The sequence below is a fragment of the Mycteria americana genome, chromosome 17, assembly GCF_035582795.1.
Source record: "Mycteria americana isolate JAX WOST 10 ecotype Jacksonville Zoo and Gardens chromosome 17, USCA_MyAme_1.0, whole genome shotgun sequence".
NCBI lineage: Eukaryota > Metazoa > Chordata > Aves > Ciconiiformes > Ciconiidae > Mycteria > Mycteria americana.
In genome coordinates this window covers 9811157-9824248 of record NC_134381.1, presented here as the reverse complement: position 1 = coordinate 9824248, position 13092 = coordinate 9811157, and the positions used below count along the sequence as shown (strand labels likewise).

At 55.2% G+C, this 13092-nt stretch overlaps 2 protein-coding genes and 1 long non-coding RNA gene across 9 annotated transcripts in view; 2 read left to right on the top strand and 1 right to left on the bottom strand.

Moving 5' to 3' along the window:
* Positions 1–545: 545 nt before the first annotated feature.
* Positions 546–3746, bottom strand: BRD3OS (BRD3 opposite strand). 4 transcript variants are annotated; one of them, XR_012778219.1, is made up of 2 exons: positions 2177–2999; positions 546–766 (listed from the first exon to the last, which is right to left on the bottom strand). XR_012778219.1 is itself a non-coding variant. In XM_075519751.1 (2 exons), the coding sequence occupies exon 1, from the start codon at positions 3262–3264 to the stop codon at positions 2995–2997; it is 270 nt and encodes an 89-aa protein (XP_075375866.1). In that variant the 5' UTR covers positions 3265–3746; the 3' UTR covers positions 546–766; positions 2710–2994. The 4 variants fall into 4 exon arrangements, 1 of the variants encoding a protein (XP_075375866.1); XR_012778220.1 differs by having other exon boundaries at positions 2275–2999; XR_012778221.1 differs by having other exon boundaries at positions 2466–2999.
* Positions 3747–4405: 659 nt separating this feature from the next.
* Positions 4406–6237, top strand: LOC142418181 (uncharacterized). The gene is made up of 3 exons (XR_012778218.1): positions 4406–4429; positions 5038–5260; positions 5403–6237. It is a non-coding gene; the product is annotated as an uncharacterized LOC142418181 (long non-coding RNA).
* Positions 6238–10467: 4230 nt separating this feature from the next.
* VAV2 (vav guanine nucleotide exchange factor 2) overlaps positions 10468–13092 on the top strand; it is a 155882-nt gene continuing 153257 nt past the window's right edge. The window contains exon 1 of one of the 4 annotated variants that reach the window (XM_075519505.1): positions 10468–11211. In XM_075519505.1, the coding sequence (XP_075375620.1) occupies positions 11008–11211 (204 nt within the window). In that variant the 5' untranslated portion in view covers positions 10468–11007. The remainder of the gene's footprint in view (positions 11212–13092) is intronic. The other 3 variants (XM_075519503.1, XM_075519502.1, XM_075519504.1) reach the window with 3 other exon arrangements.

Sequence of the window (13092 nt, the reverse complement as noted above, 5' to 3'; positions counted from 1 at the left end):
AGTGTCGCTGTGTGTTGTATCAACGATGCCCCCAAAGGAAATGTTTGTTCAGCCTAGCCTCTAAAAATCTCCGGTGAGGCAGTTTTTGCCCCACAGGAGGATGTTTCCTTTAGCATTTACTAGTGAGTTATTTCTAGGCGCATCAAGCAGCGCTACTTCTTACAGACTCGGTGGAGGCTGAGGACAGGCAGAACACAGCTGAGGTTCAGCTCACCCCGCTATCTGTAGCGAGAGAGGTTATTGCGTGGTGACAGCCAGAGGCTGTCCTCATCCCCCGCTGCACCACTAAGCTTTGACAAGGGCTGTTGGCCTTGGGAACCTGGAGGAGGCTTTTTCACAGGTAAAGTGGTGTGCCTTTGGAGAGGGAGGTTACCCCCAGCCCAACCAGTAACTAAGGTAATTCCCGACTGGGAGAAACTGCCTATCTGCTGAGCTTTCCCTCTGCTGCCTGGGTGGGGATTGGGAGTGATAATAGCTGTAATCCTCACATGTGCCAAAGTGATTAACATGCAGAAAAAAACAGCTGCTCACAAAGATGCATTCAAATCATTTTAATGCACTTCATCCAAGAGGCTACAACAGCATTTTAAACAAGTGCATCGACACCACACAACTGGCTTACAGAAATGCTCGCTGATAGCAGCCGCTCCACAAACCTGCTGTGGCTAATGAGGACACACAGACATGGAAAATCGTACAGTCACGTTCACGGAGAGATGGAAGAACAAGTCACCTTCTTCCTGTACTGTCATGTCCAGCCTCAATCCTGGAAGAATTTATGCACACATTTAAGTTTTTATTCTTGTACAGTGCAATTACCATTCTTTAAATAACTGAATTTTGGTTTACCAGCCACATAAACAAAAAGAGACTGATTATACCCCAAAAAATCAAAATTAAAAAAAAAAATCTATGTTTTTTCTATAAGAAAAGTAAAGAAACCGAACAGCTGGTTTTGGGGATGTGCTGTTCCTTAAACTCCCGGAGTTCGTATGCTCCCTGGGCTGCTGGAAAGGCCCTGAACCCCCCTCTCCTGCCTCTCCAGCTCGCTTCCACCCGCAGTTTCCAGGGGAGCTCTCAGACCAGCCTCCAGCCCCCCGGTATAAATAATCCCCCGTTCGCAGCCCTGGGAGGGTGACGCATCCCAGGCGCTGCTCTACCTTAAACAGCTCGGTACAGGAGCACCGCCGCTGCTGCCGGCAGCTTTCCCAGTCTCGCTAATTTTGTGAATCTTGTTAAATGCTTTTTCCCCAGTTGAAAAACATTTATTCACCAAAATATTTCTCAGCCAGAGCTACTCCTGGCAAGATCAAGAGGACTACTTGAGTGCGCAGAGCAATGCACAGGTCTGTGAAGCACTGAGGTCCATCAGCAGGTTTAGTTTTATGAGCACGCACGTCAGGTACCAAACATCAACGCATGCATAAATAGTACTTTAAAAAAAATGAGCTGCCTATGGTTTGCAGTGAATACACGTGCTACGATCGGGGCTGAGTACATCAAACCCCTGCGATCTCACGTTAAAACAGGTACGTTCTGCTCCGCACATTGAGTTCAGCAAACTTGAGTGTGTGTGTTGTAGCATTTCACCCACACGGGAGAGGCGGAAGAGATTCTTCTTCACTGTATTAAAAAAAATAAATAAAGTGCTTGAAAAATGCAAAAAAAGTTTTAGATAAATATAACAGAAGTAATGACTGTGCCTCATTTTAGGCAGGTAAATAATCCATACTGAAGTCAACATCAAATACTGATTTGCCTGAAGTTAAGCCTGTACCTAAGCGCTGCAGGAGGACGTCCTAGGCAGGACATAAGGGGAATCTATAACTTAAGCCCAGTGTTATACTTTAATGCTGACCCCTGGGCACATAATTAGTACCCCTGGAAGTGCTACTGCTGTGTTTTCAATAAAGATTTAGGTGCTTGCTGGGTTGAGTTTCTCCGCTTGACCTTGCCTTGAGCAAGTTAGGGATTCAGCTCTAACGGAAAGAACCCAAAAGCAGTCTCTGTTCCCAGGAAGTGCAACTGTAGTGTTTTTCCCTCCTAAAATCCTTCCGTTAGTTGAAACAAACACTCCCAGGCACAACTTTTAAAATACATGCACCGAATCTACTATCCAACCCGAATTAAATAAACCCTTCCAAGCTACTGCGTGCATTAAAACTTAAATGCAAACTTCAGTAAACTGTTTTCTTCTGTGACTGGTCTCTGGGGGCAGGGATGTACTGTGTCGGAGTTTCCTTATGTCCCTTAGCAGGGGATGTGTGTATTTACAGGAGCTTTCTTCCCGTTGCTCTCCTGGGCCTGTCGTTCACTTGGTGACCCCTTCCTGGAGCGTGGGCTGGGACTCTACCTGCGTGAAGGGAGTCAGCTCCACCGACTCCAGAAGTCCTGCGGCATCAGAAAGGGCCCTTTGCTTTGCACGGGATGAAACTGTAGCACACCACGATAAATCACTTCATTACCTGGTTGTAAGAGACTTCCAGGGCAGTAATTAAAGGGAGACAGGGCAAGCAGAACAAATAATGGCCGGGTAGTTGCAGATGACTTCCCTAAAATCTTAGCCTCGATGGAAACGGATCTGTGCTCACCTCTCCCACCAGCACTCGCAGAGCTTTGGCAATGCGTAAGGACTAGCAAGTAAAAGCGCCTGCTGGGGATGGCTCCCAAATGACAGCGGGTGCTTCTCACCGTACACAAGCCACTTACAAGCAACACATGGTCCAGCACGGACCCTGCCAAGATGCCAGGCAGCAAACACAGGCTCGCGAGTTCCCGAGCGAGACTGTTTCCGTTACACACGCTCAATGACATGCAAAATCTGATGCTACCAACAGCGAAAACAAACAAACTTCAGCCAGCCTTTCTGGCCCATCCTGCAGACGCTGCTTTAGCCGCAGCTCCGTCGCGAGGATGGTGCAAACCCATCTCCCCCAGCTTGATGCAAGTCTGGTTTGTCTCCACGTGTGAATTTCTAATGCAAAACCACCGAAATTACATAATAGCACAAAACTTAGATTGCCCCGTGTCCCTGGGGACATCCAGCTTGTTTTTGTCCCGCACCAGGATGGCTTCGTTGCCGTACTGCGAGTACCACATGCTCCGGCTCCGGCTCAGGTAAGTGTTGGGGGGGGCCGACTCCAGTTTCTGCTGCTGCTGCTGCCAGATGAGCAGAGAGGTGTCCCTGTACCGCAGCCGGGCGTAGCCCTCGGACAAGGCTTTTTCAGGCAGGGGCACCCTCCCGTTCATTACTTTGTCAGTCATCTGCTCAGGGGTAGCTTCAAAGATGAGAGCTCCTTCCCGGCAGCTCCGAAATACACCCCGCTGGGTCGGTCCCGGTCGACTGCCGCTGCTTTGAGCTCAAGGGAGAACATCCCCAGGGGCACGGCTCTCGGGACCCACGAGTCGGTCGATGTAAGCACCACTCAGGCAAGGGAGTGGGGACGCACGCACCCAAAAATCACAACAGGCAGCCCAGCCTTGCTTAAATAACAAGCCAGGACTTCTGAAAGCTTATCCAGCGGTGATGCCGCTACGTGTTTCATCTTGCAAAAGGACCACACGCGCACGAGCTGCTCGTTGTTGAGATTCCATGAAGTATCTCAATAGGCGTGAGTGGTGACTCCACGGCGGTGGGCTTGCTCCACAGCCGGGCAGGACGGGCTGAGTGGCTCTGCACGAGTTTTGCTTCCCTGAAGAATGGATCCCAAAGCCGTAGGGCAGACCTAAGAGGCAGACCTAAGAGATCACCATGCCCAGGCCCACCTGTGCTTCAGGCTGATGCCAGACTGATGGACGGGAGCTCAGTGAGACCAGGGATGCAGGAGAAGATGCTGCCTCCAGCCCCGGTTACGGTGCCCGAGCTGGGGCACCCATCGCCTCCTGGCAGCACCGCTTCAGGGCTTCAACCTGGGGGGGTACGGCGAGGGTCACCCCAAGGCCTGGCAGCGGGGGTCCCTGACCTGCGAAGGCCCCTTTCCCGGCACCACCGTGCCCCCCACCTCCCGCCCGCCCCCCCAGAACCCCCCCGACCCCTTCCACCGGCACCGCACACCCGCCCACGCCCCCCCCCCCCCCCCCCCCGGGGCTGCCTGCACCCTCCTGCCCCTGCAGGCACCCCGTGGGGCAGCCCCCACCCCTACGGGCCCCCCGAGCGCTCCCCGCGCCCCCCGCCGTGCCCCCCGCCCCGCGCCGGCGCTGCCCGGCCCCACCGTGCTGCGCTGCCCGGCCCGGCCCGGCCCGGCCCGGCCCCGGTGCCGCTCGGCGGAGCAGCCGCGGAGCCGCCCCCGGGCGCGTCACGGCGGGAGGAGCCAGCGCCGCGCCGGGGGGGGGCCGCGGGAGGGGCGGGCTGCGGCGTGGGGCAGCGCGGCGGGGCTCCCCGAGCGGGCTGCGTGGGTCTGGGGCACGGCAATGGGGCTCCCCGAGTGGGGTGCGTGGGTCCGGGGCATGGCAGTGGAGTACCCCGAGAGGGGTGCGTGGGTCTGGGTCACAGCAATGGAGCCCCCCGAGTGGGGTGCGTGGGTCTGGGTCACAGCAATGGAGCCCCCCGAGTGGGGTGCATGGGTCCAGGGCATGGCAATGGGGCTCCTGCGCCAAGTGCGTGGGTCCGGGGCATAGCAGTGGGGCTCCCCGAGTGGGGTGCGTGTGTCCAGGTATGAAAATGGAGCAACCCTAGTGGGGTGCGTGGGTCCGGAGCATGGCAGTGGGGCTCCCCACTCTGGGTACGTGGGTCCCACGGGTGTCAGCACCCTCTGGGTGCACAGAATGTTTCAAAGGGACACCCAGCCCTGCGTGCGCTGAGCCCGTGCCATCGTACATGGGAGCACGGGGGCTGAACTGTTGTTGCTGCTGTTGCCCACCTCGTCCGGCTCTGCCCTGGGGCGCGTGGCTCTCCGTGCTGCTGAAGGTGCCGGGGTGGGTCCCGGCCCTCGACTTTACAGCCAAGGCGGAGCGTGTCTGCCCAGTCTCCTTTCTGGCGGGGGACTGGTGCCTCCATTTGTGCCGGGAGGGTGCATGATACCCTTTGTACCCCTTCAGTTTTCTCAGGCTCCCCAGGCACTGCCCGTCCGTGGGCTGAAGGCAGGCAGGGGACACCTGACGTGTGCTGAGCCTCATGCGACCGTGACGGCCGCAGGGGCACGTCTATAGGATGGACTGCGTGGAAAAGGAGCGTGACTGAGCGGCACCTCCTCTACCTCCGCTCATCGTCACTGTCTGCTCCAGTGCGTTTCCTTAGCCTGACTGTCCCCTGGCAAGCACAGTAAGAAATATGTTTTGAAGAGAGCTGTGGGGCTTATTCTTTTCCTGATGATGCTAAATTTAAGCTCTCAATCTTCTTATCTCCTGTGAATGCAGCGCCATCTAATCTCCTGTGAAGGATCCGATACACTTATCTCTTGCAGAGCTTCTCGAGGTGCTGCTGCCATTCCGCTTGGCCTTCACGGACACAAGACGCAGTGGTTTACTTCTGTCAGATAGAAGGCACGCTGCAATTCCCCATTCCCAGAAGATTTAGACCAAACACAAGGAAGAGGGAAGAAAGAAAACAAAGAAGAATTGATACACTATTAAAATGTTTACTATCCGAAATGTCCTGACTTTGCTGCTTAATCCGCCTCCTGCTAGCACGGAGGAGCCAGCCCAGGCCCCACCTTGTGGAAGCTGCAGAGCAAAATGCAAAATTTGGTTTAGTGGAACCAGATTTAGGGTTTTTGGCACGGATGAGGTGTCTTGGCCCTCTCTGAAAAATTACCGGTTCTGTTATCATGAAACTGAGAGCATAACAGAAGAAGCCGGTAAGCGGAGTCATTACGTTGCCAAGATAAGGCAAGAAGAAGGACTGGAAACTGCAGACCTTGGAAAGCCAACAGCTGTCTCTGACCGTCCGCTTGACCCTTCGCCGTGAGTCCCTGAGACGTCTGCCAACAGGACCCTTCCCAAATAAACCTTGGAAGCAGCAGCAGTGGAACGGATGAGGTGCAACCCCGGTGCTGCCCGGCCGATGGTTAGTTCCTCTCCTCCCTCCTCCAAGGAAATCTCTGCGTCTGCTTTGCTTTCCCTGCGCGCTGCCTTGGGCCTTACCTCTGCTGTAAGACACGGCTGCAGTCCGGGCCTGGGCTGGGCGATTTTCTCCTTACTCAGCTCCTTGGGACTGGGATATGCTTTAGGTCTATTTGATTTTGATGGGAAAGCTGTCGGGGGTGGAGTCCAGTGGAGGAAGGCTGGTTGGTGAGGCTGTCCCGGTGTCGTGGTTTAGCCCCAGCCGGCAGCTAAGCACCACGCAGCCGCTCGCTCACTCCCCCTCGGTGGGATGGGGGAGAGAATCAGAAGAACAAAAGTAAGAAAACTTGAGGGTTGAGATAAAAACAGTTTAATAGGGAAAGCAAAAGCCACACACGCAAGCAAAGCAAAGCAAGGAATTAATTCACTACTTCCCATGGGCAGGCAGGGGTTCAGCCATCCCCAGGAAAGCAGGGCTCCATCACGCGTAACGGTGACTTGGGAAGACAAACGGCATCACTCCATATGTCCCCCCTTCCTTCTTCTTCCCCAGCTTTCTATACTGAGCATGACATCATGTGGTATGGAATAGCCCTTTGGGCAGTTTGGATCAACTGTCCTGGCTGTGTCCCCTCCCAGCTTCTTCTGCACCTGGCAGAGCATGGGAAGCTGAAAAGTCCTTGACCAGTGCAGCAACAACTAAAACATCTCTGTGTTATCAACGCTGTCTTCAGCACAAATCCAAAACATAGCCCCATCCCAGCCACTATAAAGAAAATTAACTCTGTCTCAGCTGAAACCAGGACACCCGGCAGTGCGATGATGGTGTTGGGAAGAGGATGTTCCTTGTGTTCGGCACAGCTGGGGCATCACGGGCCCCAAAAATGAGACTCTTGCACAGAGAAATGCCCAGGAAAGTGCTGGCTCCGCCTGCTCGGTACCCGGGTTGAAAGCCCTTTTCCAGTGGAGTTGCACTCTTGGATGCTACCTTTTTCCAGGATAAACAAAGAATATTTTTGGCTGACTGCTCCCATTGCACCGGTACAAGAAGAGAATCCAGTTCATTCCTCCTGCCAGCAACGAGCTGCACCAGGTTAATTTTCCTGCTCTCCCTTTATTCGGCGGCAGGCAGTAACCTACATTGCTGGCTCTTGGAGGTGGCTGCCTGGGGGTAGGGGAGAAGACATGAGCTCTCCCGGCAGGAGTGCAGGGCCGTTAGCAGAGGATAATTGCAATGACTGTTCCAGGGTACAAGTTGTCCGAGCAGGTAGATCAGGTGTTTACAGCAGTAGATGAGCCAGACAGAGAATTATTGTCTGTACCCAGTGAATGTTAGTCGTTTAATACGGCAGCACTTCAATAATTGTGTGATCTGTCCCTCAATGATGATCAAGCAAGAGCTGCAGCTGAGCAGCGTGTTTTGCCAAGTTGTGACTTGCACAGGTTTCCTAAAATAGTTGGTGAAAGGAGGTCACAAAATCTAAGGGCGTGATGTAAATGGCACGTAGGCTGCACGGGTAACTGCTGAGAGCTGCTGGCGGTGCCCGCGCTCTGCTGTGACAGCAGCCGTGACACCTCCTGCTCTGGGGACCCTGGCTCCAGCTGGAGGCAGATGTCCGGGCTGCTGGCAGCCAGCAGCGGGTTTGGGCCAGGCTGGTGCACACTTGGTCTAATCCAGAAGGTGGCAATGGCAATCCGTAGACACTGCCTGGCTGGGAAATGGGGATTTCTTGGCGGTGTGGCCCTTGTATTTAAGGGATTTTTTTCAGATGGCTGCTCCAAAGAGGCAGCGTGGTGGCTGCTTCTCTGCATGCGCTGACCGGGAAGTCAGCTCTTCTCCCAAGAGCAATACCAAACATTACAGAAAATAAACTTTGCCGTGAAATGTGGCCATTTCCCAGGTGTGTTTTGGTTGATTTGTATGGTACGATCTCCTTGCACATGTTTGTGCATTTAAGTTTTCTTCTTTCTCTCTTTCTTTCTTTCTTTCTTTCTCTCTCTCTCTCTTTTTCTCTTTCTCTTTCTCTCTCTTTCTTTCTCTTTCTTTCTTTTTCTTTCTTTCTTTCTTTCTTTCTTTCTTTCTTTCTTTCTTTCTTTCTTTCTTTCTTTCTTTCTTTCTTTCTTTCTTTCTTTCTGTCTCTCTTTCTGTCTCTCTTTCTTTCTCTTTCTTTCTTTTTGTCTGTCTTTCTTTAATGACTAGTTTTGCCTATTCTATGCTGGGCTGTTACGTTCCCAAACAGCAGCCGCTTCACCGGCCACGTACCCCCTCAGACCCCCTCCGCAAGGGGACCCAGGCTGCGGTGGCTGCCTGCTGCCCTCTGGCAATAGCTGCCTGCCAGTCTCCTTGTATCTAGTCACTGAGACATTTGGGGATGAAAAAGCATCACGTTCCTTCTGTTATTACCTTTCTAGTGCCTTCAGTCACCTCTCAGGCTTCTCTCATGCGAGAAAGTGGTAACAGCACATGCAGCGAAGCCCGTTAGCAGCGAGGAGAAGCTCCACGCTCGGTCCCCAGCAGAGGGTAGTGTCAGCCTCTGCGTGCGGTCACCAGCCTCAGCCCTGGCTGGCTGGCTGTCCTTCCCTGGCTGTCTGTCCTTCCCTGGCTGTCATTCCCAGCAGTGGCAAGGGGCAGGAAAGGGGAGCACCAGCTCCAGCACAAAATTCAACCTCTTCAATTTACGCTAGCTGCCTTTTAGCTGCAGGTACATCCCCAAAGCAGCGTCCAGGTCCTCTCCGTGTTCCCTGTCCCGTTTCAGAACATTTGTATAAGCTGCAACTCGCTGCCCAGCCGTGTGCGTGCTGGATACATGCTCTTCACTGAGCCTTGCCTTACAGGTTTGGGTTTTTTTTTTTTTTTTCCTGCTGTCAAAAATATCTCTGCCATCAGCTGTTTTGATTGTTGCAGAGGTAGGTGAGAAGCGTACTTGCTTCAACACCTCCCACACAGATGCTGGCTTTGCAGCTGCAGTGATTGTTCCTAAGTGTCCGGGGGCCAAGTACGCTTTTTATTACGCAGTAAAAAAGCCAGGCTGTAGCTAGCAGCTTTAATTATACACATATAATAAATTCCTCTGTTGTCCTCTACCTACAGACCTGACCTCACAAGGCAGACTAGTACGGAGTCAACCAAAATTATCCCTGGCAGGACTCCAGTCCTTTCAGTAGCCTTGTGATTCTTGCCCAGTGGGTGCTGTTGGAGACCTAGCGGGACACCAGAAAGAAAAGCTTCAGGAAGAACTAAAAAAAATGAGAAAGATATTCTGAGAAGTCACCTCCGCAGGGTATGAGGAACTGCGGACTGAAATCAGCATGCTCCCCAATACACCCCGGGCAGGGTGTAGCTCTGGCTGGGGCATCGGGGCACATGGATGCTGCTCCCTCTCGGATCACGCTCCACTTACCCTGCCCTGCCAGGGGACAGCGGGCATTGCACACAGCCAGACCCGAGACAGATTTGAGTGCCAGCACATTGGGCTAAAAGAAGTGCCGTCTTAAAAAAAAAAAAGCCTACCAAACTTCCCTTGGAATATTAAATAATTGTTTTTCATTCTTTGGAGAGACCCTCCTTCCTACACTGGAAATGAAGGATCATGCCAGTAGAGTCGCTCTTTCTTCTTTATCTCCGCTTGGCTACATTTGGAAGAGATTAGCGTTGCATTTGTTTGACATCCAGGTTAATAGCTTCCCTTCGTCCCAGTCTCGGCTTCCGGTTTTGGCTATCTGGAAAGCCAGGCTGGAAATTAATCGACAAACTCTGGGGAGAGGATCTCGGAAGAAAACTCAGAACAGATTTGAAAAGAGGCTGTTCTGAACTGTGCTGATTTGGATGGGAGCCACCAGTGAAAATTAGAGATTTTTCAAGAGTTTGCTGCCAAGGAGTTAATGGCTGAGAGTTGAGGGTTTTAATAAATACACTGGTAATTAATTGTAGGAGTTGTCTTCACGTTTGAAAGTCGGGGAATACGATAGCTTGTTTGGGTTAAACATCTCCCCTGCGCTATTTGCAACCCAAACATGAGATGAAGAGGGGGAGTGCACGCTCAGACAAAGCGTGGTCTTGTGTGCGAGGGCAGAGGGAGGGTGAGGAGCCCAGGCTCGGGTCCTGCCTCTGCCCCCGGCTCGGCCAGCCCGTGGGGGTCCCCCGGGCCGGCTGGGGCCGTGCGTGTGCAGGGGCGGTGGGGAGCATGGGGGTCCCTGGGGGGGGGGGACCCCGGCTGCAAAGCAGGGCTGGCAGCGGTGGGGGGAGAGGGCAGCACGGCGGCTCGGCGCGGTTTCCCCGGAACAGGGAGCGAAGGAGCAGCGGCAGGAGGGAGCGAGGGGACACAAAAACGGGGGGGGGGGGAGGAAAAAAGAAAGAATTGGGAGAAGAGCCGAGGCGGCGCGGAGCGCACCCCGCCCCCTGCTCCCCGCCGCGGCCCGGGCTCCCGCAGACAAAGGGGCGGCGGGGGCGGACCGGGAGCTCCTCCCGCCTGCCCGGGGCGGGGGGGAAACTCGCACCCGCGGCGGCGGCAGCGGCAGCCCCGGCCCCAGCGCCAGCCCCAGCCCCGCAGGTGGGGCCCCGCGGCGGCGGCAAGTTTCCTCGGGGCAGGGGGACCAAGTTGCGCGGGGGCGGCCACGCCGTGCCCGGTTTCGCTGTCCGTCCGTCCGTCCGTCCCCTCCCGCCCCGCTTTGTTCCCGGGAGGATGCGGCGCGCCTAGCCCCGGCCCAGGCGGTGGGGCCGCAGCGGGGGCAGGGGCAGCCCTCCGCCGGAAAACTCCGCGCCGCCCCCCTTCCTCCTCCTCCTCCTCCTCCTCCTCCTTCCTCCTCCTCCTCCGCAGAGCCCCGGCGCGGAGCGATGCTTCCCCGGGCGGCGGGCGGCGATGGAGCGGGGCGGTAGCGCGGAGCCGCGGTGCAGAGCAGCCCCCGGGGCAGCCGCCCGCTGCCCCTGAGCACCGGCGAGGAGGAGGAGGAGGAGGAGGAGGAAGGCCGGGTGTGTGAGCGGGGCGGCGGCCCCGTCGGACCGCGGCCATGGAGGAGTGGCGGCAGTGCGGCCGCTGGCTCATCGACTGCAAAGTTTTGCCCCCCAACCACCGGGTGGTCTGGCCCTCGGCGGTGGTCTTCGACCTGGCGCAGGCGTTGCGGGACGGGGTGCTGCTCTGCCAGCTGCTCCACAACCTCTCCCCCGGCTCCATCGACCTCAAGGACATCAACTTCAGGCCCCAGATGTCCCAGGTAGGAGGGGAGGGATGGGTGGGGGGGCCCCCACGAGCACCCCCTTTCTTGCATGCGGGTGTTGCTCTCGCAAAACTTGGTGGCATGCGTGAAGGCGAGCGGGTTTGGGGAGGGGGTGCGTGGGAGACCGTCGGCTTCAGCCCCCCCGACTGCCCTTCAGCCCCCCCGACTTGAGCTCCCGGTTCCTCGCCGGTCGTGCCCCGGCTGGGGGGGTGTGTGGGGTGTGGGGTGTGGAAGCAGCGCCGGTGGGAAAAGGCTCTGGGGCGGAGAAGAAACACCCCGGGAAAGAGGGAAACGTCCCTCTTTCTGTTTACAGTCATTGCGAAACAAAAGCAAATAATACGGCTAAGGGGAGGAGATGGGATTACTTGGGGATTTTTAACCGGGCACTAGTTCGGCTTTGATGTGCCGGAGGAGCAGGCGGTCCTGGGAGGGTACCGGCCTTGAGGACAAAACTTTGGTCGGGAAGATTAAAAGCAAATAAAAAACCCCCCAAACCCCGGTGTTCGGCAAGCCTGTCCTAAGCCCGGTGGGGCAGGGAGGGCGGCCATGCGGTGCCCCCCACCCCCCCCCCCCCCCAGCCCCGGGCTCCCGGTGCCGAGCCCCGGCCGAGCGGCAGCTGCTCCGGGGCACCGGGTAATTCAGGCCTCGGTTCCGCGACCCCAGCTGCCCCCGGCATGTCCGGCTCCCCCCCTCTGCACCACCGCATCGCGGCTTTCAGATCTGGGAACTTGAAAGTTTTAGGGCTTGGAAGTGTTTCCCATTTCTGGTTGTTTTGGTGGAAGCAGGCTTAAACAACCGGAAAAAAAAAAAAATCAGTTCTGGTTGTTTTGGGTTTAAATACTCTGCTTGTGTTTTTGCAAGCCGAGCTGCACAATATTTGCATGGGAATTGGGAAGTGAAATCAATTAGAAACAAATGAAATGGGGTACTTGGTCCTCCCTACCCGGCAGCCCCTGTGTTGACAAGCGGACAGTAAACTTGGCTTCTAGTTTTGAACAACAACAGGTTTTATTGGTGAAAGGGAAGGGAAATGTCCTGGTAGCAAGGGCACGCGAGACTCTGTTTAACTTTATTGAAACATTCAAAGATAAATAACATATAATGTTAACACAAGTTCTGGATATCTGCTGTGCAAGCACGCTGCTTATCCGGCAAGTGCCTTTCCCTTCTTCCGCCGGAGTTTTGTTCCAGGGCAATGGTGGTTTTTATCTGTTCGGCCTCCTCACCCAGCGAGACGTAACCCTGCGTGCTGGGGGAGCTGCTGTGATTGAGGACAGCCGGTACCGAGAGCTCCCCGCGAGGCGTTCAGGCCCGAAACTTGGAGCCGCGCTTTGGGGAGCGAAGCGCGTTTTGCTGCGCGCACGTGAACGCGAGGACGTCGTCGCCGCTCGCTTGCTTGCAGGGTCAGAGACCTTGATCCTGCCAAGCACCGGGGTGGGAAGCCCCAGCCGTATGGTGAAAACCAGCCTGCGTCAGGCTCTTGCGTTGGCGCGAGACCGGCTGGTGCGGAGTAAATAACGCGGATGCCCCTTCCCAGGGTGGAACAACGCTGTGAGATTTCCTCTGAGCTTTCCAGGCTATAAACTGATCAAACTGCCTCGCGTACAAACCGATGTTTCCAAATATAAACTGTCGCACTGGAGCTGTACATGTGCAGGGACTAGTGCTTTCTTAGAACATGCTGAGAATAGCATACTATGCATATTTTTTTTTTTTCTTTTAAGGAAATATTATAGCCCTACAGACCTCATTTTGGTTCAATATTTGCCCTCCGGGGAATTAAGAATGGGTTTCAAAATGGTAGCTGTGATCTAGGGAAGATCCCCGGGGTAATTTGGAAAGGAGGCTCTTGCTACCCTTGCTGAGGCAGGTGTTGCT